At 41.2% G+C, this 27,568-nt stretch overlaps 1 protein-coding gene across 3 annotated transcripts in view; it reads right to left on the bottom strand.

Moving 5' to 3' along the window:
- LOC132828855 (rho GTPase-activating protein 45-like) overlaps positions 1 to 27,568 on the bottom strand; it is a 176,139-nt gene that overhangs the window by 61,519 nt on the left and 87,052 nt on the right. For all 3 annotated transcript variants that reach the window (XM_060846020.1, XM_060846019.1, XM_060846017.1), the window contains exon 3: positions 146 to 289. In XM_060846020.1, coding sequence (XP_060702003.1) covers positions 146 to 289 — 144 coding nt within the window. The remainder of the gene's footprint in view (positions 1 to 145; positions 290 to 27,568) is intronic.

Here is a 27,568-nt window from a genome sequence, read left to right on the forward strand (position 1 = left end):
CTCCATGATCCCAAACAATGATGATCTCTGCAGGATGTCCCTGTATCCTTCTCGCCTCCCTTTAAATATTCACATTATCTTTCAGATCAATAGGTTACTTTGTGAATATTAGGCTAATTGCACTTGAGCCTTTCTCCCCTCCTACCTTTCACTTTTGAAATCAATGTGCCTGCAGCAGTCAGGGTTTCCACCGTGTTCAGAAGGGGATACTTGTTGATGACTTGTCGCAGGATCCTCAACATTTCGCCAAGGCACTCGTGAGCGATTGGTCGGCGGGTTTCCGTTTTGTCTGTGGGGAAGAGAAGTCAAAGTCCAAAGTTAGCATGGCATAAGTTAAAAAAAATTAATTCACAGAACAAACGCATCACTGTCTAGGCCAGCATTTATTGCCCATCGCTAACTGAGTTAAGAGTCAACCACATTACTGTGGGTTTGGAGTCACGTGTAAGCCAGCCCAGGTGAAGACGGCAGTTTCCTTCCATGAAGGACCTTAGTGAACCAGATGGCCTTTTCCGACAATTGACAACGGTTTCACAGTCATCAGTAGACTTTTGACTCCAAGTTTTTAGAGAATTTAATTTCCACCATCAGCCATAGCAGGAATCGAACCGAGGTCTCTGGATTAATAGTCCAGCTATATTACCACAAAGCCATCATCTAGCCAATCTGGTGTGGATTCCAATGGATCATCAATTCATTTTCAACAAAGACAACACGATCAGCAGCCCTCACATTATCCCTCTGCACACCGGGCTGGTCCTGCCTTTGGAATTTTCATGCCTAATTCTGGCTTCTTGTGTATTTCTGGTTTCCACCACTCCACTCCCTCAAGCTCTGGAATTCTTTCCTTAAAGATTTCCTTCATCTCCTTCCGTGAAGTTTCTACTTAGAATCTACTACTTGCTTCAAAGTATTAGTTACCTATCCTAACATCTTAATGTCTCGGTGTCAAGTTTAATTTGACGATTCTCCGGTGACACAACTTACAACATTTTATTATTGCTTCCAAGTGCAGCTGATAATTATATGGAATGAAAGATGCCTGCAAGCCTTCTGACATTGTCCCCTTAACAATCTATTGTCATAGAATCCTTAGAGTATGGGAAAAGGCCATTCAGCCCATTAAATCTGCAGCAACCTGCACATAGGTCCCACCCGATCCCCATGACGCACCCCTCATTTCCCCAGACTAATCCACCTAACCTGCACACCCCTGGACATTACATGGACTGGACAATCTAATATGGCTAATCCACTTAACCTGTACATCTTTGGACTGTGTGAGGAAACCCACACAGACACCAGGAGAATGTACAAAACTCCAAACAGACAATCGCCCGAGGCTAGAATTGAACCCCGGTCCCTAGCGCTGTGAGAAAGTAGTGCTAACCACTGAGCCACCATGCTACCCAACACTTCAAATACCTGTATAGGATATTTTTAACATGTCAAACACAAATTATTTGTCTCTGCCCAGTAAATGCTCATTTAACAACAGATCATTGACATGGTGTATGAAGCTTTACACATTATAGAATGTAATTCCTTGTCCAGGTGCCTTCCAACCTTAGTTCTGGCTTTTGGGTCAGCGCAAGTGCTTCAGTAGTGGATCAGGAGCAAATTCGAAAGTGAGACAGCAAATGGCCTTGTGTACACTGGAAACTAAACTCAAGGGAAGCAAACTTTCTCAAATGGAGGAATAGAGAATAGGGGGCTCTTAAATAAAGTAAATTACAAAAAAAAGTGCAAAGATAAGGAGGTGAATTTAGTACGAGGAAAAATAAAGTTTTGGAGTAATTCAGGAGGTGCTGCCATACCCAATACTGACTTCCTCCAACACTGTTTTGTCTCAAATCTCCAGCACCCACCATTCTTTGTTTTAGTTTAGAGGTGCATTTGGTGCTTGAAGGGAATGAACTCAGAGTGAAGTGGCAGCCAGTTTCTTTAACATAGAACATAGATGCTAAAGACTTTATCTTTGTAAGTTTGTCAACTTGAAACCAGTAATTGGAAAGTGGATAAATTACAATTGGTAACTAATGTGTAACTTAAAATTTTCTTGATTGAAAGAATTCAGAGGAGGAGTGACTCAGTTACTTCCAGCTCAATAAGGAGGATTTCCAGAGCTCAGCTGCACTAGTTCACAAGTCAATCCATCAGGCTCCTCTTTTTAATTTATTGTAACCATATACTTTCTTCATAAAAATAAATCTTAATGTACATGTACAGTTAATGAAGCCATTCAGATCTATACTCTCTTTATTACACAGAACAAATTAAGCCTTGGTATTCACCATTCGCTATATTTACAACCAACCCCTTGGCATTTAGCTGAGGCATCGACAGAGCCCAAAACACAGTTTTATTGCAAAAATATACTTGCTTAATAAAAATAAATCTTTATGGTCATGTACTGTTGATTCTAACGGTCGAGTCAGATAGTGTGACTTGTGTTGTCTTGTTGACACTAATGGATGATGATTCCTCACCTGCCATTAAACTGGAAAGTAGGTGCATCAATTTGAAAGCAGCCAATTATCATCTCGCGAGACTAGATTCTCTCACTCCCAGTTTGTTGACTTCAGATTTTTCCTTGCACTAGAGACTAACTGCTAAAATTGTTGGCTAGCCTGGACAGGATTGCAATTACTTTCAGGCAACTCAGTAACTTACTTTTGAAAAAAATAATGCTCTTAAAACAAAACCTAGATTTTCATAATGTTTTTCATAGCTACTGGGAGACTCACGAGTGTTCCACAGCTAATGAGGTACTTTTTAAAAAGTGTAGTCACTGTTGTAATGTGGGGATATGTACATGTAAAAGTCAAAATTCCACAAATGAGGTGCTTAAAATGCCGAAGATATTGACAGGATTGTCACTTAGCTATTTTGAAATTTCTGCCTCTTTAGACTTTCCAGGTTTTACAAGCATCAAACTGCAGGTTTCTTTTGAAATATTAATTGCTGCAGCAAGTGTCAACATACAGTGTCAGAACAAACAGACATAGATTCTGTAATACTTGTAAAAATAGATAAAATTCAAGCAAAATATACATGTTACAAAGCAAAATATAAAGTGCCATGAAAGCTTGGATGACCATGTTTATTGTGGACACGTTGGTCAAGTTTTACTCTGATTAAGGGATTGTATTGCGATTTCAACTGTTCTCGTCCTCTACATAAGTATCACAGAAACACCTTAAAAAATGAAATGTCTCTGGACTGCAGAGAAAGGAAAAAGGAACGGCTGAAGAATTGGATCGCAGAAGTGTGCAGGGCAGGAAGGAAAACAAGTCAAAATGACAGTTCTGACAAAAGGTCACTGGAGTCAAAACATTAATTTCTTTCCTCTCTACAGATGCTGCCAGACCTGTTGAGTTTCTACACTATTTTCTGTTTTGTTTCAGATTTCCAGCATCTAAAGTTGTTTTCTTGAAAATGAGAGGCTTTGAGTGCATACAGGGAGATGGACATACAGGGCTGGAGTCAGCCCGAAAGCAAGTGTTCTGCACAGCAGGTGGGAAAGGGTGGAACTGGTGTTATGGTTATGGGGGGGTGATCCGGAAAACCAGAAGAACAGGTTTGCAAAATTTAAAATTGAGGATTTCTTTGGTTTTTGTGCCACCTCCTCCCCACACCCTCCCAATCCTCTCTCTCACCACATGCTCACTCAGTGGAATTCCTGCCTACAGTCAGACAGACTGGAGTCCTCACAGAAACCTGCTCTGCAAGGTCAAAACCTGGGATGGTGGCAACAGTTGTGTAGAGCTTAAATGATGGTTGGAGAGGGCCTAGGGCAGGAAGCAGAGAGACCATGGGGGTGGGAGTTACTGGATAATTTATTAGTCCTGGAGGAAACACCCCTGCTCAACCTGGGTAATAAGCTGTGCTGTGAAAGGTACTTGCCATCTATAAATTCAGCACTTCTTGCTCCCTTGTAACTGCTATGTTTCCCCAGGCCTGGGAAACCCAACCAAACATAGTGAGAAGTGAAATATTCATTAAAATGAATACGGCACACTGTTCAACACAGGAATAAGAGTGACCAGGCCAAGTTACATCACACAAGGCAGATGCAACTTCAATGCAACAGAAAAGAACTCTGGTGACATTTGTGGTTTTAGATGCTTCTATATTACTGATAAAACTTCAGGAGATTAATCTGAAAGACAAAGAATGTGTTGCTCCGCTGCATTTGGGTTTGAAATGCAGGCAGTACCTATGGAGACCTGTTTCAAAATGTAGACCCTGAGACATTGATTAAGACCAGACTGATTGTGATATTTGTATACATCTTGTACTGACTGGGTGATATCGTATTCCACATTTACATCAAAATGTCAGCACAGAGATTGTGCTGTCACACAAAAACCCATCGACTTCCTCCTCCACCATATTGTCCTCCACAGTACATCTCCTGCTGAAACACCCATTCATCTGGCTGAGATTTATCAGGTATTCTCCTGCACAGCCTTCCAAAATTCATCTTCCAAAAACTGCAATGTGTTATGTCCTAACCAGCACAAAATCCTGTTCACTAATATTCTCAGGCTTGTGTTTAAATCCCTTCATGGTCTCATTCTGAATCCCTACCTCTGTTTGATGTTAGAACATTCCAAGTCTGTTCCTCAGATTATAGTCTATAGTCTTCTTTATTGTTCACCATCACTGGTTGTACCTTCAATTGGTTCAGCTCCATTTTCTGGAAGTACTTCTCTGAAGTCGTTATCTCCCTAGCTCCCTTTGAAACCCTTTCTGGGTATTAATTCAAGTTGTTCTTTGACTCAACACCCTTACTCTCTCTTTAATTGCTAAAACTGCCTTTTAGAAGTTAAAACGCTGCTCTATAAATATAATTACTGTTACCACTGGTTTTCCTGGGCCCAGATTAAGTGGGAAAATCCCATAAACTAAGCGGTATAACTATCAGCAGCACAAGAACAAGATAAAGGCAATTTTTATTTAATCATATGCACTTGCCTACAGGGTGAATAATTAATAACGGGAGGCAACAAGTAAAAATAAAACTTGAGCTATTCTACATAATGTATACAATCCAAAGGTCTTGAGTTCCAGACAGCACAGTGAACCAAATTAAAACCCTTTCATTACTATAACTACCTGCAACTCACTCTACTTTGCATCAAAGTTTCACTGTTTACAGATGCGTAGTGTTCTTTGTTATAGAGCAGTGTAACGATAGAATTAAGATAGTACAACTTGAAATTAAAGCATGCATCAATCTTCTTAAGCCAATGCAAGTCCACTGACATGCAAGAAATATCTACACTGTGCCTTGGTTTCAAAACTGGTATTCTGGTAATTTGACTATAGTTATCAAAAATGTCTTCTGTCCCCACTTGTATGAGGTTGTGCATGCAAATTGGTACAATAGCATGTGTGCTTAGCATATCAACACTGCTTAGTTTCTGTTATCACTGGTGATTGTATATGAAAGTCCCTGTTAACACATCAAAGCTGTATATGCCCTAACCCAAACCTGAAAGAAACTGCATTTTTTTCAAAGTTGAATTTAAAAACCAGAAATGCTGTACCACAGTTCTGACAATATCTGCGAGGAGGAAAGATAATGTTTACCACCTCAAATGGGTTCAAATGAGTGTCTCTGCAATTCAGGGTTGCTCCAAGGTGACAGACTGGAGATTGAAGAGTGGAGTCAAGTCTTCGCTTAACGTCAGACTCGATAGCTAATTAGGCAGGTGTGCAGTGCTTGAGGGCACCATTGGTGATTGATCTGCCAATTTAACTCAGTAAAAGGGCCCTGCAGGGACACACCCATCCCTGGGCCTCAAATTCTTTCCACTCTATTCCAGATAACCTTGCAACCCAAAGTGTACAATGTCCTTTGCTGGATCTAGCAGCGTAAAGCTGGTAAATGTGCACTTTTAAATGGCTAAATTCCATGTGTCTCACTTGTGAGGGTGCTTAAACCTCAATTCCTGTCAACTTGTGCTAAACCATTTGAATGTAGAAGGAGGTAGGGAAACCTGTTGTGCAGTGGTCAAACAGAAATTTCTCATTTGCTAAATCTGGAGACTCGGGAGTACAAAATCAGTTTCCACTCATACCAGAAATTCATCTAGCCAATAAAGGAAATGTATTGCTAGGTGCTAATGGGCCTGCTCAGCAGCTTCCATTTTCAACATTTCTCAAGAGCCAATCTGATCGACCAATGAGAACAATAAAGTCAAAATACAAGTATAAGACATCAAATCAAAAGATTCTTCCTGTTACGGGGCCTTAGCTAAGTTTAAATGTTGGCTGTGGCTCAGTCAGTATCATTCATCTTCTAGTTCAAGTCCTATTCCTGGCCAATGTCATGTTGTGGTACAGTTAATGCCCTGAATTTCTACCACCTGATGAAGGAGGGACGCTCCGAAAGCTAGTGTGCTTCCAATTAAACCTGTTGGACTATAACCTGGCGTTGTGTGATTTTTAACTTTGTACACCCCATTCCAACACCGGCATCTCCAAATCATATCTTTCAGACAAGCTGCCTTAATATAGAAGTCCCTTTGCGTTATTTTGAAGAAAAGCAGGAGAATTATGCTCAGTGTTCTAATCCATAATTAGCCCCCCAAACATCGATCACGCAAAAAAAACTTCTGATCATTGTCACATTGCTGTTTTTGAGAGCCTGCTGTAAGCAATATTGGTTGCTAAGTTTTCTGAATTACAGGAGGTGCTCAGAGTTGTTTGGTGCTTATGAAAAGTAATTTGTGAAAGGGAGATGTATATGCATCAGCAAAATATTGCAAAAATGCTGGAAAACATAATGAGAAATGTTAGAATACTCAGGTCTGGCAGTTCTGCGGAGAGAAAGAAGAGTTAATACTTCAGATTTGTTTGGTATTTTTACATCCTTTAACAATGAGGAAGGATTAGCTGGGTGATTAACTGCTTGTTTGAATCATATTACAAATACTTTGGGCAGGCTATCAAGTCCTGGAGCTTCTGCCTCAGGGGTAGGGGGCATTTTGTTTTGGTATATGGTCTACTGGTGAACCCTCGACCATAGGTGAGGGCCCTCCTAGACTAGGAGCTCCTCAACTTATATCCTCTTTGCTAAAAGCAGGCACAGTCATTACACAGAAAGCCTGTGCTACAATTCAAACTGATGACTTGGTACATATGTGGATTGATGGGAAAAGCTTTTCAATTATACTGACTCCTCTCAGATAAACAACAATACTGCACAAGCATTTTCATGAGTTGGCTGTATTAAGGAATATTTGCTTTCACTCCACTGGGTAGCTGTGGAGGAGTGTTTTTTTCTGACTGGAAGTCTGTGACTAGTGATGCTCCACAAGGATGAGTGCTGGGACCTCTGTTGTTCGTTATATACAGAAATGACTCAGATGACAATGTAGGTGGTCTGACGAGTATGTTTGCAGGCAACACAAAAATCGGTGGCGTTGTGGATACAACAAAGGATACAGCAGGATATAAATCAGTTAGAAAGTTGGGCAGGGAAACGGCAGATGGAACTTAATCCAGGCAATAAGTGATGCTGTTTAGGGAGGTCAAATGCAAGAGAAAAATATACAGTAAATGTCAGGACTCTTCACTACATTGATAAACAGAGGGACCTTGAGTTGCAAGTCCATTGCTCCCTGAAAGTGGCAACACAAGTGGATTAGGTGATAAAGACAGCACAGGGCATGTTTGCCTTCATTAGAGGGGAGTAAAAAATGAGGTCTGCAGATGCTGGAGATCACAGCTGAAAATGTGTTGCTGGTCAAAGCACAGCAGGCCAGGCAGCATCTCAGGAATAGAGAATTTGACGTTTTGAGCACAAGTCCTTGAAGGGCTTGTGCTCGAAACGTCAAATTCTCTATTCCTGAGATGCTGCCTGGCCTGCTGTGCTTTGACCAGCAACACATTTTCATTAGAGGGGAGATTGAGTATAAAAGCTGTCAAATCATGCTGCAGCTACTTAAGACTTTAGTTAGGCCAGATTTGGAGTATGTGTGCAGTACTGTCACCACACAATGGGAAGGGTGTAGAGGGTGCAAAAGCGGTTTACCATGATGTTTCCTGAATTGGAGTTTATTAGCTATAAAGGGGGGGTTGGACAAACTTGGATTGTTTTCACCAGTGCCAGATGCAAAGGGACAACCTGAAGATTTATCTAAAATTATGAGAGGCATAGATAAGGTGGATAGTCAGAGACCTTTTCCCAAATACTAGGGGGCATAGGCTTAAGATGAGAGGAGGTAAGTTTAAGGGATTAGTGAGGCACGTTTTTCACACAGAGAGTGGTAGGTGCCTGGAAGTGTTCTGCCAAGGGAAATGGTAGAAGCAATTACGATAGCAACATTTAACAGGCATATAGACAAACACATGAACAGGAGGGAATGGGAACAGACCATATGTAGGCTGATGGGATTAGTTTAGAATGGCATCATGATCAGCACAGATATGATGGGTTGAAGGACTGAACTGTTCTATGTTCTATTGTTTTCCATCTTCCTCAAAAAGTGTGTAGTTGCAATGGGATCCTCATTAGCTATTCTTTAAATGTTAGCTTCTCTGGATGTGAACTGAAGGAAATTAGGTAAAAACAATGACTGCAGATGCTGGAAACCAGATTCTGGATCAGTGGTGCTGGAAGAGCACAGCAGTTCAGGCAGCATCCAACGAGCAGTGAGGCCAAGCTGAATCTCATTCTCAACAACTCATACTTATAGGAAGGAAATATTAGGTTAAATGATCAAAAACCTGATCAAGGAGATTTTCAAGGCTTGTGTAAAAGGAGGAATGGTTAGATGTACAGTGTATAATGTGGGTATTCCAGAGCTTAGGGCCTAAGCAGGTAAAGGAATGACCCAACTTTGGAACAATCAAAACTCAGAGATGCTCAAGGATGTAGAATTAGAGGAGCTTAGGTAGCTCAGAGGGTTGTGCAGCTGGATTGCATTGCAGAGATAGTGAAGTTAGACCATAGAGAGAATTTGAGATCAACAATGAGAATTTTTAAAAGACATTGCTTAGTAGCCAAAATAGCTAAATGAGAACTGACAACATTGGAACAGGACTTGATGTTAGCTAAGAATTAAAATGCAAGGTTTTCAATGAACTCAAGTTTATGGAAAGTACAATATGGGAGACCAGCCAAGAGTGCATTGGAATAGTCCATTCAGAAGGTAATTAAGGCATGGAGTAGGGTTTCAGTAACGGAGCTAAGATGTAGGATGAAGGGGAATGGAAGTAGTAGTGTGTCTGCATGCACGTATGAACATACTGGCTTAATCTCAAGACTGTTACCAGACACAGGAAGGAATGGAGTCAGAAACAAAAACCTAAATACAAATAATTTTCAGAACTCTCTGGACACCAACTGCTTTTCGAACAATCTTTGACATCAAATAGGAAGCTCAAAGTCCATCCGTCACTTCCTTGTGTGCTCAGTTTTGTTCAGGTCTACAAGAGCTGACTATTTCTACTGGATTCAAGTGAGTGAACAAACTCTTTAACTGCTCTTACATGGTTCTCTTCTTTATGATTCTAGAGGCCTGGCACCCAGGAGCTAAACGGCAGCTTTACTCAGATCTCCAAACCTGGCTAAAGATAAGTGAAAATGGATTTGACAACATCAAAACCAGGAGACGACCGACAATGTGCCCAATCCAAACTTGAAATCTGACACAAAGACTCTTACCTGTAATGACCTGATGTACATTTCAATTCAAACTACCAAAAGAGAATGAATTAAAAACACCTTCCATGGGAAGTGGGCTTGTTGACAAGATCAACAATTGCAGCTCATCCCTACTTATCCTTGAGAAGGTTGTTGTGGAGACAGCTCTTCAGATTGCTATTTTGACTATTCAGTAGGTTTAGTATAGTGGAGTATCTTTCTACACCATTTCAGAGCTAATGGTCAGTAGTGTGTGGTTGTGGAGTCACGTGTAGGCCAGATTGGGTAATATCAGGTATCCTTCTCTGAACAACAATGAACCAGAAAGATTTTTAAAAAGAGAAATCACAACCCAATAATTTCAAGGTCATTATTTCCGGGGTTAGCTTTCAATTTCTGATCTTGTTCATTCATTGACTTCAAGACGAGCTGCCACACTGGGGTTGTACCCAGTCCTCATAACTTTGGGTTTTCGTATCTACACATTATTAGTTCACTGATATTCCCACAATGTCACCACCCCCATTTGCCTGACTAAGAAGCAACTCTCCTTGAGGCTGGTCAATACAGTTTCTCATAGCAGCAGCAGCAATCCAAGGAGTTCAGAGAATCTGCCGCAATCAACCCCTTGACAGAAACAGCTAACAGATAAAAAACAATAAACAGCTGACAACTTCAGGACTTTAATACATAATACAATAACAATGAGCATGTAGGAGGCATTTTGAAAGCATCTGTTGATTTTTCTCTTCAAATGGTAATTTAAAAATTGCTTTGAAATTACCATTAGTGACATATTAGCAAATGGATGCTTAATATGTTCCTATGACAGTCTCTGTCCTTCCTAATTTCTCTTGTTGCGATCTTTAGTATCTTAGTAGAATTTTGTTGAAGTCACACCTGTTGAAGATGCACCTCAGGGCACCAACACTTCACTGTTATTGGATGGCTCAATGACACACCTTCTCATCTCTGTGCTTATTAATGCCCAAAAGCACTGTGCCCTTGAGGCACTGTTCTGAGCTGTTTTTGGATACACCTACAGTGATCTGTTTTTGGTCAATTTAACACAATTATCCTACACTTACCCATGAGCTGGAAACAGTTGTGTCCTAGAGTCCATAATCCAGTTCACATTACAATTTCAATCACTCATGTCGGTCAAAATGAAGGGGGTGGGTTTTCAGTACTCTGGGAGGGTTATGGTATACACACACACAAGAAAACTCTTTGAAACAACTGTGTTCAATGTATCAAATCAGCGATTCTGAAGGAGCTAAACTAATCATGAGATTGAAGACTTGAAGCATTGTGTGTGGAGTCACAGTGTTTCTGCAGTATCTCAGGGCCAATTACATTTTCTTCCTCTTTTATTGCTCTCAGACAGAGGCTGATGGTTCTGACTGCACACACGTCGGCCCTTACGCTAAGGGAGCTGGAAGTAAATTGACCAAGGTTCAGATGATGCCTGACCTGCTGCGCTTTTCCAGCAACAGATTTTTCAGCTCTGATCTCCAGCATCTGCAGTCTTCACTTTCCCCAAGGTTCAGAAAGGCTTGTTCCTTGCATTGTAGGTCCTGGGCACTTAAGATTGAGACATTTGCTTTCCAATTGTGTCAGCTCTAGCCATTGACAAAGCTACACTAATGTGGTACTAAAGAAGGTTATATTGGAAATATCACAATTCAGAATCGATAAAGTGTAGAGCTGGAATAAGCACAGCAGGCCAAGCAGCATCAGAAGAGCAGGGGAATCGATGTTTCAAGTCTGAACCTTTCATTATCACAAATCACCCAGGCTGATGGTCATAATCCTGTTTCAAATCAAGAGAACTTGATAGTGAGCTGTCATGTGATAAAGGAGTGGCGCTCCGAAAGCTGGTTTGCTTCCAATTAAACCTGTTGGACTATAACCTGGTGTTGTGTGATTTTTAACTTTGCTTTAAAGTGCAGGTGGATCTATGGGGGAAGGATAACGCAAACAATTAGCACCTAGTTCTCCTGGGTTCTTTTTGGGGTAGACTTTCTGTCACCAACCCTTCTTGTAATATTTGTCTATGGAGATTACTTGCATTAAATGATGAGGGATGAACCATTAATAAATAATAGTCTTTAGCAGAAGAGGTACATACCTGAGTAAAAGTAGTAGTTTATTACCCAGATAATAGGTTATAATAGCTCAAGGGTAAAAAATGAGGTCTGCAGATGCTGGAGATCATAGTTGAAAATGTGTTGCTGGTTAAAGCACAGCAGGTCCGGCAGCATCCAAGGAATAGGAAATTCGACGTTTCCCGAAACGTCGAATTTCCTATTCCTTGGATGCTGCCGGACCTGCTGTGCTTTAACCAGCAACACATTTTCAACTATAATAGCTTAAGACTGGTTAACTGCCGTAACACTAGGTAAAAGATACTCATCTCCCAAGAGATTGGCTTTCATATATTAGTAGCTTTCAAATTAACTTTTCAGGCTAAATGTCTTATAAAATTGAGTGACAGTGCAAGGGACCTGGATTAAAATCATTAGAGATACAGGAAGTAAATTTATGTGCTGCCGGCAGGGTACTGACAGACAATGCAAATGAGATGGATTAACATCAGTTTGAGATTTTGCTTATAACACCCTGGCAAGGATTCACGGGTCCTTGCAAGGGCAGAGAAAAAATTTACCAGATTGATTCCAAGTTAAGGGAAGCCTGGGGTTGTTCTCCTTGGAGAAAGGTTGATGGAGAGAAGTCTTGATAGATTGCAAGATTAAGACTGGTTTGTATTAAATTAACAGCAAAAACTCAAGCAGCAAAGGGCAAAGATTTAAAGGTGTTGGACAAGAAATACAGGGGATTAGAAAGAATGGTTTACACAGCATTGACCTGGAACCTACTGTTCAATAGTATGGTGCAGGTAGAAACTTTGCCCTAGGAAGGTAGCGGAAAAGCAAACAATTGATTTCTATATGGAAACTGGATAGATACTTGAAGGAAATAAACTGCAGGGCAACAAGAAACAAACAGATCAGTGGGACGGACTAGACTGCTCCATAGAGAACTGGTACACTGGATCAAATGGACTCCTTCTGTGTCACAAATAACTCAAATAGTTTCTAAAGTGTCTTCAATATGCACAAAGCTCAACTGGTTTCATTGACAGTGAAATGATTCCTTTTTCTCCAAAATAGTCTAGCTATTGTCCCCCACTTTAAAGATCAATTGCAGAGGCACATTTCCACTGAAAAAAGTTCAACCATCAACTGGGTTTTTTTTATAGCAGCATAAAATTTCGGAAAAACACTTAAATAATGAGGGTTCTCAATTCAGAGAAACTGTTTAAAAGCCTCTGTAAAAGATTGGTGTCCAACAAGTCAACCCGCCATGGCAGAAAGATCTGAGCAAGCTGAACTGCCTGGCCAAACCGACTTCCTCTCGTGAGCATTTTCAGAGGGGAATTCATGAGAAAGGCACGTTACAGATGCTCACTCTTGAGTAACCAGTTGCACTTCTCAATACTGTACCATAACAGGATGCGACTGAAGCTGTTCCAGGACAAAGAATCTCAGATGAGGGGGAGATTAAATAAAGACTTGCACACACATCAATCATTTCACAAACTTGGAAGGTCACAAAGTGTTCACACTGATATCATAGCATGTATTGCGAAATACAGTCGCAGTTATAACGTAGGAAACATGACAACTTGTTCACAGTAAGCGCCCACAATCTGCAATGCAATACATCACTCCTAGATCACCTGTTTAGTGGACAAAGAATTTGTGGTCACAGCACCAGAAATAAGTCTAAATAAAACAAAGAATTGCAGATGCTGGAGATCTGAAAGAAAGAAGCACAAATTGCTGGACAAACTCAGCAGGTCTGGCAGCATCTGTGAACAGAAAGCAGAGAACTAATATTTCAGGACAAGTGACCCTTCTTCAGAAACGAAAACAGAAATTGCTGGAGAAACGCAGCAGGTCTCCAGCATCTCTTACCTGCCCATAGAATCTCTACAGTATGGGAGCAGGCCCCACTCCTCCCTGCCTTCCACAAGGACTATTCCCATCGGCAGCCCTTGGTTTGTCCCACTCTCTCCACCAATCCCTCGAACCCCCAGGTACCTTCCCCTGCAACCGGAAAACATGCAAAACCTGCCGGTACACTACCCCACCTCCTCACCTCCATCTAGAGCCCCAAACACTCCTTCCAGGTGAAACAGAGGTTCACCTGCCTGTCTTCCAACCTAGTTTACTGCATCAGCTGCTCCCGATGTGGTCTTCTCTACGTCGGAGAGGCTGAGCTTAAACTTAGGGAACGGTTCACCAAGCATCTCAGCAGGGCTCACAGGGGCCAACCGGACCTCCGAGTCACTGTCCATTTCAATTCCCCCAACCTCCTCCATTGCCCCAATGAACCAAACCACAAATTGTTGGAACAACATCTCATCTTCCACCTGGGCAGCCTACAGCCCAAAAGGACTCAACACCGATTTCTCAGATTTCAGATAACCTCCCTTCCCATTCTCTGACTCCATTCCCAGCCCCACCCCTCCTTTCCACTGCGTCTTGCCACCAACTGGACTCATTGCACCCATTCACCAATCAGGTCGTACCATCTCCGTGTCTTCATTTGTCCCCACTTCACCACCCCCTTATCTGCACACCCACTCCTGAAGAAGGGTTATACCCGAAATGCGACTTCTCCACCTCCTGATGCTGCCTGGCTTGCTCCTGCCCATCTATTTGGCCCATTGAGCCACACAGACCCTCCAAACAACATGGCTAATCCACTTGGCATCCTTGGACGCTATGGAGCTATTTAGCATGGCCAATCCACCTGACCTGTGGACTGTGGGAGGAAACTACTGCAGATAGAGAATGGGACGGTGGCACAATGGTTAGCACTGCTGCTTCACAGCGCCAGAGACCTGGGTTCAATTCCCGCCTCAGGCGACTGACTGTGTGGAGTTTGCACATTCTCCCCGTGTCTGCATGGGTTTTCTCCGGGTGCTCCAGTTTCCTCCCACAGTCCAAAAAAAAAATGTGTAGGTTAAATTGCTCTTCGGAGGGTCGGTGTGGACTTGTTGGGCCGAAGGGCCTGTTTCCACAGTGTAAGTAATCTAATCTAATGTGCAAACTTGACACAGGCGGTCATCTGAGTTTGGAATTGAACCAAGGCGTTGTGTGGCAACAGTGCTAGCCACTGTCCTGCTGCTGTGGAGAGAAGCAGATTTAATGTCTTGGGTCCAGTGACCTTTCTGCAGAACAACTTACAACTTCCAGTATCAGGAAGAATGCCACAGGATATTAACCAGTAACCAGACAGAAAAGACTAAGCCTTTGGTTTTATTGATCTTATGAGTAAGAACTGCCTCTAACAATGCAGCAGGACTACTCCCAGATGTCAAGCCAAGACTGTTTCAGTCTCCATTTACGTCTCCAAGTAATTATATTATTGCACAGATGCGATAATTTGAACTAAATACACTATTAATGTATTTTAGTGTATACATTTATATGTATGTATACACTAATGTATTTGTAATTCACACTGGACAATCACTGATAGGCTTATTTCCATCACATTCCCCATTTTGTTCATATTTTCTCATTGAAAGCATTTTAATCAATCTGAAAGCAATGAGGATATTATTGGCGGAGACACAGGTATAAATGTTTACACAGGGAGAAAGTGAGGACTGCAGATGCTGGAGAGCAGAGCTGAAAAATGTGATGCTGGAAAAGCGCAGCAGGTCAGGCAGCATCCAAGGAACAGGAGAATCAACGTTTCGGGCATAAACCCTTCCTCAGGCTTTTCCAGCAAAACATTGTTCAGCTCTGATCTCCAGCATGTGATTCCTGAGGAAGGGCTTATGCCCGAAACGTCGATTATCCTGCTGCTTAGATGCTGCCTGACCTGCTGCACTTTTCCAGCAACACATTTTTCAGCTCTAAATATTTACACAGTCTAACACAGCGGCACACACGTACGCATTGGCGCTGCTGTTTTAACCCTTTACTGACGGCAGCTCTGTATCTATGAGGTCTCAGATTACAGAAAGGACTGTGCCACATTTATTCTCCACATTTCGTTGGAATCCAAAGTATAATCTTGTATCCATTTGTGATTTTAAACAGGGAAACATTTTGAAATATAAAATGATAGATTAAATGTGGAGCAACAACATTAAAGCGAAAAATGCCCACCCCTTCTCACTATCCGCTCAGAATCAGAGTTCCAGTAAAGTTACCAGTAAGCAGGTCATCTGCAGGACCGCAGCCCGTGCTATATACAAGAGACCTCTGCAAAGATTTGTAACTATTTAAAAAAAACTTTACCCAGCACATCGTGGGACCGAGAAAACTGTTTCTCCCTCTCCAAGTCACTCAGAAGTAAATTCACCGCATCACACAGGCACATCTTCGTCTAAACTGTTGGTGTGCAGGTCGCACAATTATTGAAATTGCTGCCAATCATATAACCAAACTGTGACTAAGTGCCCGCACACTGAAGGCTCCCAAGTCTTTGTTCAATTTGCACTGGATCAGTTGCAGCAAAGGTCAAACTTTAACAATGCAGGCCCTTGCCTGGGGCAATGCACAAAGCAGGATCACCCATCAGGAATAATGAGGACAGGAAGAAGATAAAACAAGCTCCTGACTCTTAAAGGGCTTATCTCATTAAAATGCAGGTGACAGTAAAAGCAGCTACAGTACGCAGTCAGGAGTAACTGCTGGCTGCCTGATAGACCGTAATGCGCAGAAGACCTGCATTGATATAGTGCCTTTCACGTCCACCGGACACTCCAAGACGTTTTACCCAAATGAGGGCAATTTTTCCAGGGGTCCTCACTATTACAATGCAGGGAAATGGTTATTCAATGCTGAGTTTTATTTGTAATAGCCACAGCTGCTTACACCAATGATAGGGATGGAAGCATGGTGAAGGTGCTACAAGGGTGAAAATAGACTTGGATGGTAGCCAATGGAAAAGAAAATCTGGCTAATGTAAACCCAGCTAGGCACCATCACCCACTTTGTGCTGTGGTTTCCCCCCAAGCTGAATATCCCCCTTGTTTTATTTCCTTGTTTTCTTGTAAACTGTTCACCCCTCTCTCCTGACCCCTGACTGGCGTATGATTTGGCCTTCCTCTGTTATCCCCACCAAGCACTGTCAGCTACATGGTGAATCACAACCAAGCAGGATCTGTGCATATCCTGAGACACAGGCACGTGCAGCGATAGGCAGGGGTGATATTTATTGGGGTGGGGGAGGCTTCTCATTTCCCAAGGTTGTGGTGCAGACAGTGTTCTGATTTCAACTTAGTAAAGCTCTGCAGACACTATGGATTGTCTAACTCTCTAGATACATTTTCTGAACCAACTTTGTGCCTAATTCCAACAGTGAACAATGTTTCTTATCATGATCATGATGATGGCCACGGAATTCACTAGAATACTGCCTTCTGCACTGGACGTCCAGCCAGTTGGTTTCAGTGGGGTACAGCACAAACTTGGCATAATGTTACTGGGACCGAAAAAGATTAAAATGTAAAGCATTCAGATTGTAAATATTTAGAATCAACCTGTTTAGATGTAATTTGGCCCACCTTTAGCACATGAACCTAGGCTTTCTGGCCCAGCGTTAGTCACACTACCACTGTGTTTCACCAGTTAAGTCTAACAATTTTTCTTCCCTAAAGGACACTATTGTAAAATGCTATCTGAATCAACGATGAACAGTGATTACATGGTCACCATCATACCAACTTTTAATTTCAGCTCTTTAAAAAATTAAATTCAAATTTCACCATCTACCATGGTACGATATAAACATAAGTTTGGGATTCGTGATTTAAGAGTCAAGGATGATCGAATTGAGATGTTTAAGATGACTGAAAGATTTAATTGGATTTGAAACTATTCTTTCTGGTGGGGGTCCTGTTGTGGTGCAGAGGTAGTTTCCCTACCCCTGGTTCAACAGACTCCAGTTCAAATCTCATCTGCTTCAAAGGTATGTAATTACATCTCTCAGAGGGTTGATTAGGAAATAATTGCTTACTCTGTTGGGATAGAGGCTCTTCTGGGACAGAGGTAGTGTCCCTACTTTTGAGCCAGGAGACCGAGGTTCATGTCCCACCTGCTCCCGAGGTGGATAAGAACATATCTGAATAGATTGGTAAGAACGTAGTTCCCCTATGGCAGAGAATTCAAAAACAAGAGACAAAACCTTACTACTGAAGCTAGCCCATTTGAGGATGATATCACTAAGCACTTTGTTACTTAAAAGACAGTGAGAAATCATAACTCCCTTGAAAAGCTTGTGGGGCCAGTTCAATTGAAAACGTCAGAGAAATAAATTAGGCAGTTGCATTCTGGATGTAGCATCAAGCTGGATGAAGCGAATTAAAATATAGAACAGCAACGATCAAATTTTTCAATAAGGCTGAACAGCCTCCTCCTGATCCTGTATTTGGGCTCACCCCAGCTGAATTACCAGGAATCAAACCCAAAGCCATCCTATAAACTTTACTATTGATTGGATACATTCACTTACCCACCCCAGAGAAGATTTCTAATCCCACAGTTTGCAGAGATAAATAACAAATGCAGGCAATCCGTGCTGTGAATCTGCCTGCTATCACCTGCACTTCAAAGTTCACAGCACAAAGGCAAACCAACATGATAGTGCAATGCAGAACTCCACGTGTATGGCACAAACTGTCAACATTGAGAGTTCGATGTTGCACATGGGTCAGGCTCAACAGAGGACATAGCTGGAGAATGTTAGGTTAAACTCCAGCACTTCCATTTCACAAGGTTGATCCTGAAGAAGTTGTCATGCTGCACTTAAATATCTGTTAAAAATCACACAACTTCAGGTCAGGTTACCTTAAGGAGGAGCAGTGCTTTGAAAGATAGTACTTCCAAATATTGGACTATAACCTGGTGTTGTGTGTTTTTTAACAGTCCAAAGCCGACACCTCCACATCTTAAATATCTGGTTTGAGCTAAGTGGCTGTGTCCTAGTGGGCAGTCAGTGAGCTCCTCCCATCAGGCACTTATGGTGACTGTTTGGCCTGGAAGGAGATTCTTAAGACTTAAAAATCTGTGACATTCAGTTGACCAATAAAGCTCTTTGAGGCAACTTTTAAGACTATGCCATCCTTTTCAACCTTACAAATTGATATCATCTTTTGTCTTTTATTTTGACCAATCCAGAGAATTCCACACAACTTGGAACTTGTATTTATATTTGTGTCTTTTGAGAACATGCTGCAGATTCTGAGAAGTTTTAGTGCCAATTATCTAGAGACGAAATGACCTTGCAGCGCACAGTTCCAGTCAACATGTCAGAAAACCTCTGACGTAAAAAAGAAATTGCCGGCAAAACTCAGCAGGTCTGGGAGCATCCATGGGAAAAAAATTCCACTGTGCATCTCTGGCATAGTTTAGCTCAATGAAGTTGTTGATTTGCAATGGGATGTTAGTGTGCCAAGAAGATAATTGCACAGCATTATTAATAACTAAAAATCAGGATACAGTCTTACACTTGACTTAGAAAGATTACATTTCTGTAACCACCTATTAGGATATTGTTTACTCTGACATAGATTACCTTACTGATTAATTGGGTTCATCTCAGTTGACAACTGACAGTGGTGTTGCTGGTTTGGGATTACTAAATTACACTGCAATGTGGACCTTATTGAAAAAGCAATAAAAATATCACATTTCTCCTTTGAGCATTGCATTCTTAGATTCTTCCATCCAATTGCAAGTTTGGAATATTTACTAAATTTGATAAGATACTATATACATTCCAATACAAGCTACAAGGGATCTCATTCATGGCCGTAAATGGTGGCCCTTCTCGTTACATCTTGACTGTAGCTGCCTCTAGCTCAACTTGACCAGTCTTATAACCAACTTATGGTTAATTTATGAATGAAGTATACTTTTGAAAACATACATTGTTGCCATTAAAATATCAACAATTAACATATTCACATGGACACCAAGTTTAAAACTTCTAATAAAATGGGGAAAGACATCCCCAATGTGGCTCATTGTACTTCGGTATCAACCTGCATGTAAACCCTCATTATCCAATACCAAGTGTGATTCCATGCTGAGGTTCCCCAGTGTTTTGAAGGATGGGTCTGATTAAGTTGTTGCTGAATGCTTCCTTCAGTTGGATCAGGCCATATCGCCTGTCCCTTGTTGAAAATCTTGTGCGGAGAAACACCTTTCACCATACATCCATCAGACAGTAGTCCACATCTTCGAGACTGGCAAGTTTCATGCAGACCAAAGAGAGGGTCTTTTGCTGAGTTGATAGTCCTCCAGCAGTAACTGATGTTTGTCTTGGCATGTGTCCGAGAAAATAAGCAGAAAGGAGACATTAGGTTCTGTCAGATGGTTCCCTGAGCAGATAGACAAAGCCAACGGAGACACCTCTTTGCCAGAACATTCAAAGATGTAGCTTGGCTTCTGGTGAGAAGACGACAGACGGTGGTGAGGGGAAAGATTTAAAATGGACCTAAGGGGCAACAGTTTCTTGCAGAGGGGATGGATTAATTTAGGATATTTGGTCAGCATGCACGAATTGGACCAAAGGGTTTGTTTCTGTGCTGTACAACTCTATGACTCTATGAGAAGGACCTTCCTATTAGATTCCTCCTGCATGCCTGGAGTCAGAACATCTCCACATACTTTCTTTGAAGTCCTCATCTGTGGTGAGGACACAACCGTGACCCACCTCCTTCTGGAACACGTCTCTACAAAGAAGGTTAGGAAAGAACTATAGCAGTTTTTAATGCGTTTCATCGAAATCAGCTCTGAAATGTAGGGCTCTGTGCTCCCAGGCTATTCCCTGGGATGGACTCCAAGATAGCTATGAACTGCCACTGGAGGACCAGCAGCTGCTGGTGGAGGACAGTCATCTTGGTTAAAGGCATCCTTTGGGTCTGGCTAAAATTTGCTGGTCTTCCAGAGCAAAAAGAGTAGACCACAACCAAGTGTTGCAGATTGGCACTTTCCAAAGTGCAGGATTATGGGTCAAGGGACACAATAAAGCTTGGGGCAGTCACTGCAAAGACATAATGGGGAAAGGTCACTGTCTGAAACCTTCACAACATACAATTCTGAAAGGCTGGAACCAGTGCAGAAGACCAACGGCTGTGTGCTTGACCTAAACTCTACATTGAAAATAGAATTTATAATTGTAACTGTAATGAGGAATATCGAACAAATGAATTGAAAATATTAACACAGACTATTTGGCAACTTTATTTAGGATAAGGAACAAGCCGGGTTGAGGGAATGAAATACAACTCAGCAATAATATAATTGAATGTTTGAACATTAGTGATCACCACATATCACATTGAAAGGGATTGATCGATATTGCTCCTAATATAACATTACATTTCAACTGTTGTGTCTTTAAATTTTTCAAAAGTAAAGCATATTTTCTTTAAAAAAAAGTTGGGGGTCAGTTTAAGGTCCTGCACCAACACAGAATATAATTAAAAAGACAAATTGAATACTGGTGTTTCTGTTCAGAGGTTAAAATACAGGGAGTTAAAGCATGCCTGTGGTATGGAAGTAAAACAAGATTGCAACTGGTCTGAGCAGACCTGAGCACCAGGCTGGACAATAATGTTTATCTTGGAGGGAGTACAGATTTGTGAGAATAATACCTACACTCCAAGAGTTAACTGACAAAGAGACAGTGAGCAAAGAATGGTTATATTTCTTGGAATTTAGAAGACGTGATTCAATCCCGGTTTTCAACCTGAAAACAATGGATAGGTTGGATAGAGAGAAACTACTCCCATCACTTATGGAATTTAACACTATTGAGCAGTTACAGCTGGATGTTTCAAAGATAAAATTAGTTAAATAGGAAATACCCCATCATGTAAATGATGGTAGAAATTTGGAACTCTCCTCTGCAATATTATACCAATATTATACCAATTGTTAATTTTAAATCTGAGATTGACATGTCCATGATAGCCAAAGGTATGAAGGGACAAAGGCAGGTACAGTATAATGGTATTTAGGTCAGAGATCAGCCAGGATGTCATTAGATGGGCTTGAGGGGGTCGAATGGCTTTCTCCTGTTCCTATGTTGTAAGAGTTGTCGATCTAAAAAATCAAATTAATGTCTGCCATTGCATTTGACTCATTGGTGATGTGATATCCAATCCCTCCCAGAGGATTTGTAAGAATTTGTGACCTGGCATGTCCTGAAAGAATCCTGAGATGGATGGCAGGTTTTGAAAACAGAGTGAATTTTGATTGTGGTCAGTCCAGTAGAGTTCATGCAGTGAGTTGGAAAATACCTTGAAAACAATGATGAAGTAAATATCTTACCTACATGTGTCAAGAAAGTTCAAAATCTAGGGTACCATTGATTAGTACATTACTATCAACAGAACTGATTTGTAGAAAATGGAGCTCTTAGATTTAATCCAGAATCTACGCTGAGAGCGTAGCAAGAGTGACTCTTGGCACATGACATGTCACATCAACTGACTAGAGAGAGAAAGAGAGCGTGTCAGGGACTCCTGCTGGAAAGCATGAACACTGGCTTAATTCAGGATCGTACTTAACTGTGAGGGCTTCCAGAATCAACTAGCTAGCTAATGCTTCCTGTCTGACTCATGTGTGGAGAATGGTCACAGTGTGATGTACCAAAGGCATGCTGGGGCTGATATAATGTGCCCTAACATTAGTCAGCAGCTTCAGGAGAGGTGGATGGTAAAAAGAAAATTAATACAACATGCTTGAACCTTTAAACTTATGAATAACCAAAGACTTCAGAGAGTAAACAAAAATCCAGTTTGTGCTCGTAAATGATATGATTTTGATTAGACTACATAAGTCTGTGTCAATATTTGTTCACCCTACTGGCATGTAAAGTCCATTGTTTTCTACACAAGCTCATTAACTATCATTTTGTTGGAAATCCAGGCTGATTCTTATATAAACACTTCTTTCTCCATGTCAAGCCCACTACAAGACCACATTTAAATTGGATTCAGGCAAGATGCTGAGAAACGTAGGTGTTCAGTTTAGAGGAATGCATGTGTAGGAAGAGGTCAGCATTTTATTCGTAACTGTAATTTATTTTGTGACCTTTGCTTGTGAACCCATCAGCTCCTGTAGCAGGAGATATTGTAAAATCACTTACACGGTAGTTTCAATGTGACAAGACAAAGAGGCTGAAACCTCTGGTGCCTCGGGACTCCCAAATGCAAGATGAATGGTACTCCACAAGACATTACTATAAGTCAGCTTCTGTTCTTTTAGATAAATGTTGGGTGTGTAGAGGACCATCTTACACCAATTTGAAACTGGAGAAATCTCTGACTAATTTGAAACGATGCTGTAAATATAAGGCAACAGAAAGACAGAAGTGGCTAGCTTCCTTTCCACACTTCCTGAGTGTGGACATGTTTTTACAGTTAACTGTAATCCTCATATCATGCAGCTGCCTCAATATGTTTTAAAGCATATTGTGTTATGTAGGGATGACTTAGCCCATCTGAGAAACAATGTAAAAAGTATAGCGATGGCATCAAACAGCTAATCCCTCCAAAAACTACAAAGCCATGCTAACCCCTCCCAAAATATGTCAGCCACGAATTATTCCAGGTGAGTCGGTAATTCTCTGATCCAAGAACAAGATGGTCTTTCACAGTCTATCCACCCACTGAGCATTGGTAGAACATTCAAATATGGGAGCATCGCTTTTTTTTTCTCTTCACTGGCTCCCCCACCCCTTAAGCATCCAAACATTTTACAGCAGAGTTTCTACCTGGACTGAGAACCATTTTCTCCTCCCTAATGCTGTAACATTGGGGTCACTTATAGAACCCTGGCTGAGGTGAGCTGTATCAGCACTGACTGATAATAAAACATCAGATCTGCATGCCCTGCATGTCTTAACTGCACTTTGTGATGGTTAAAGTGAGGACTGCAGATGCTGGAGATCAGAGTCCAGATGAGAGTGGTGCTGGAAAAGCACAGCAGGTCAGGCAGCATCTGAAGAGCAGGAAAAATCGACGTTTTGGGCCGGAGCCCTTCATCAGGAACAGTGTATTCATAAACTGAATGGTAGCCTGTGGTGCTTAATTGTTTTGTGTTTGATTATATGAATCAATTTATTATTGCTATCCCGTACACTTGATGGTTAAGACTGGGTGTACACTCAGAAGTAAACAAATCTAGAAGCTAACTATCGGAAGAAGAAGAAAGCAGACATTTTCAACGATTGTGAATCATTTCCTGTTACATATCTATGCTCGGTAAGCTGTCCGCAGAGCTCCGAGACATAAAACATGGAGCGTAACCTTGAATAAGATTATTCTAGGACTAAAAATAAAGTCAGTCTTTTGTCACAATCCAACATAGCTCCCAATCCACCAGCATCTTCTGTTTGGAAAAACATCTTCACCAGACCACATCCTCTTTCCGGGAGACCCATGGCCAAAATGTCCCTTTTTAATCTAAGAGTTAGTCACCTGGTCCTGCCAGAGGTTTTGCTTCATGTATCGAGTATGCACTATAATATCAATGCAACCCAAGTATCACTCCATTGTTTTATACAAATTTTTAACCAATGGTCACAAAATATGCAAATCACTACTGTTCCATTGGTGGTGTATTTTACAACATATACAGATTGCCGATGTGAAACCTCCTCATAAATGGCTGTAGGAATAGGTTATGAAGATGTCTTTTCTTTTCCTTGAACATTTGTATTCATTTGGAGAACCTGGGCCCACTATTTAAAAGAGGAATCACTGCAAGGATACTTTGGGGCTTTTCTTTTAAAGACATTCTTGAAAGTCACGTGACCTAAGCCAATTGCTTTGGCTTTTTTACTTGAAATCACATGCCTAGGTTTATGGTCGGCAGGAATTAATTTCTTTTTTGGATATTGTTTGAAATTCAGTTGGGAAATAGACCACTGAGAGAAGCTACCCAGCTCACCTTCTGCCTTTCCAAGAAAGGTTTTCTGTGGGTCCAGTGTGTTAATAGAAACACTGATCCCTGTCCCCATGAAAAACTTCTGAAATAGTTTCCTCTATGTTTCTTGAATGAATTGCATCTGTGAAAACCCTAGTGACAAATGCCTGTACTTGGTGACACCAGTCTATGTGAACCAGAACAACAACTGAAAACTCAAATAACTCCAGAGAGGCTGGTATCCCATCACTAAGTCACCCACTTTTTTTAAAACACGTGAAAAGTCCATGACACTGGTCCAACTCCCACAGAGCCAGCTCTCAGAGTGAACTAGATATCTGACAGTCTGGTTCGCATCTGCAGCCAGGGCTCCCTGACTGGCCCAGATTAACAGCCTCAGTCAGGGAATTCATATTCTATGAGGTCCACCTGGCTGACCTTACTACAATCACTACAAAAGCTATTCATAATATTTAATTATTTTTACCCTTTCATTGTCTGCCAAATAAAAATTCAAAATTAATTTCTGCAGAGAAAGCTATTTACATTTTTTAAATTTTAATTTTGTGTAGGATATTGTTTAAAGTAATCATTTATACCTTCATGTTTCAAAGTGTGTGTTAATCCATTTGTATCTTCATCGAATAAATCTCATCTTACCATAAATCAATAATTTTGTTTTTTTTTAAAGAAACAAGTTTGCTGGATCTTTTTATTCAAAGCCTAATACAGATAAAGTACAATTGGCCATATCAGTAAATTGGCAAAGCATTTAAATTTCTCTAATGACCAGAAGAGGAATGGGATAAGAGAGAATTTGGTCCTTCAATCTCAATCATAGAGATGTTTCTCACACTGCTCATTGTATCAGAATAGCTGCAGTAAAGCGATGAACAAATTACTAAAGAACGTTAAAATATGTGTTTATATTTCCTAATTGTCTAGAAGATACCGTAAAGTTCAGCTCGGCAATCTAACAAGAAAATGTCAGATGGAAGCAAACAATAACCAATCAAAGGATAGATTCACCTATACCCATTTCAAACATCTCCTTCAGATAGCTCCAAAGCAGCGTAGTTATGCCCTGGCATCATAAAATCATTGGAAAGCTTCTCAGTTGAAGGGAAGACCTTAAGGGAGGAGGTGCAAGAAATATTTCAGAAAGCTATTTTAAAAAGTTGCTCCCTTAGTGGCACAGATTTCTCCAATGAGCAGCTAAACACTACAATTTTGAAAGGTTTAGAATTTCAACTTAGGTAGTCCCCATGTTCGTTTATCTTAGTGAAATTTCTATCAGGGGACTAGAAAAGATGTCAACACCCAGGGGCCATGCATAGAACATTCGAACAAGGTTCAAGATTTGGATCATTCTCCAGTGACACTTGCTACAAGTGTATGTGAATTACATGACTGAACAAGGTTAGCTCAACTGATTACATTTTGTTCATTCACAGAAAGCAGTAAAGCCAGCATTTACTGCCCATTGCTTCCTGCGGCCATTTCAGGGGGCAGTTAAGAGTGAACCATATTGGGGGGGATTCTAGAGCCACGTAGGCCAGAAAATTAATGATGGCAGATTCCTTCCCTGAAAACATTAGTGAGCCAGATGATTTTTATTATATTCCAAAAGATACAATCTGGTGAAATATATGGTGAAAGCAAGTTTTGAAAAGATTTGTAGCTCAGCTTGAGGTTCTGGATGTAGGTTTGCTCGCTGAGCTGGAAGGTTCATTTCCAGATGTTTCGTCACCCTACTAGGTAACATCTTCAGTGGGCCTCAGGCAAAGCACTGCTGATTATATATAAATAGAAAGCAGGAATTATCAGCAGTGCTTCATCAGAGGCCCACTGATGATGTTACCTAGTAGGGTGACGAAACGTCTGGAAATGAACTTCCAGCTCAGCGAGACAAACCTACATCCATGAATGGTGATGCATCCATAAAGGCCATAAGATATAGGAGCAAAGGGAGACTGTTTTACAAATCTGCTGTATTACAAGTTCAAAACTATCACCATTATGTGACCATACTCCGTACTAAGAGCAGTTGAAAACCTTAATGCTCTTATAGGAATAATGGCCAAATAGATGATATACTAGAGACCCTCGGTGCCTACTGTGAGCTGTACTCTAATATAAAGTCACCACCTTCAAAGGAAGACTGTAGAAAGTGAATGAGGCAAAGTGACTGAATACTGAACAACTCAATAATACTGCTCACTTTGGATTTAGATTAGATTAGATTACTTACAGTGTGGAAACAGGCCCTTCGGCCCAACAAGTCCACACCGACCCGCCGAAGCGCAACCCACCCATACCCCTACATATACGCCTTACCTAACACTACGGGCAATTTAGCATGGCCAATTCACCTGACCCGCACATCTTTGTGACTGTGGGAGGAAACCGGAGCACCCGGAGGAAACCCACGCAGATACGGGGAGAACGTGCAAACTCCACACAGTCAGTCACCTGAGGCGGGAATTGAACCCGGGTCTCTGGCGCTGTGAGGCAGCAGTGCTAACCACTGTGCCACCGTGCCGCCCACAACCACTTTACTACCACTGTTTGTAAAGACTGTATCATTCTGTTTATCTGTGTTTTCAATTGTGGACTGAAATGATAAGACTTGTGATATTATAGACTTTTGAACTTTAATAACTGTCCGTGGATTGAATGAATCAAAGATAACTGTTGTACACAGAAAACAGCAGCAATAACCCTGTCTGGAATAAGTTACTAAGGGAAAAAGACAAACTTATGCAGGAATTGAAAGCAATTAGTCACATCTAAGAAAAAGAGGGAGTCAAAGTTATATGGACAAAACTGTTTTGACACCTGCTTAAGAACTGGCTGTCCCTTGCCAGAAGGATAAATGAATAAGCTGCAGAAGAATTTAAGGCGTTAATCACTGGAAAACTGTGTCTTCAAACAGATA

This window comes from Hemiscyllium ocellatum, chromosome 28 (assembly GCF_020745735.1).
Source record: "Hemiscyllium ocellatum isolate sHemOce1 chromosome 28, sHemOce1.pat.X.cur, whole genome shotgun sequence".
NCBI classification, from domain to species: domain Eukaryota; kingdom Metazoa; phylum Chordata; class Chondrichthyes; order Orectolobiformes; family Hemiscylliidae; genus Hemiscyllium; species Hemiscyllium ocellatum.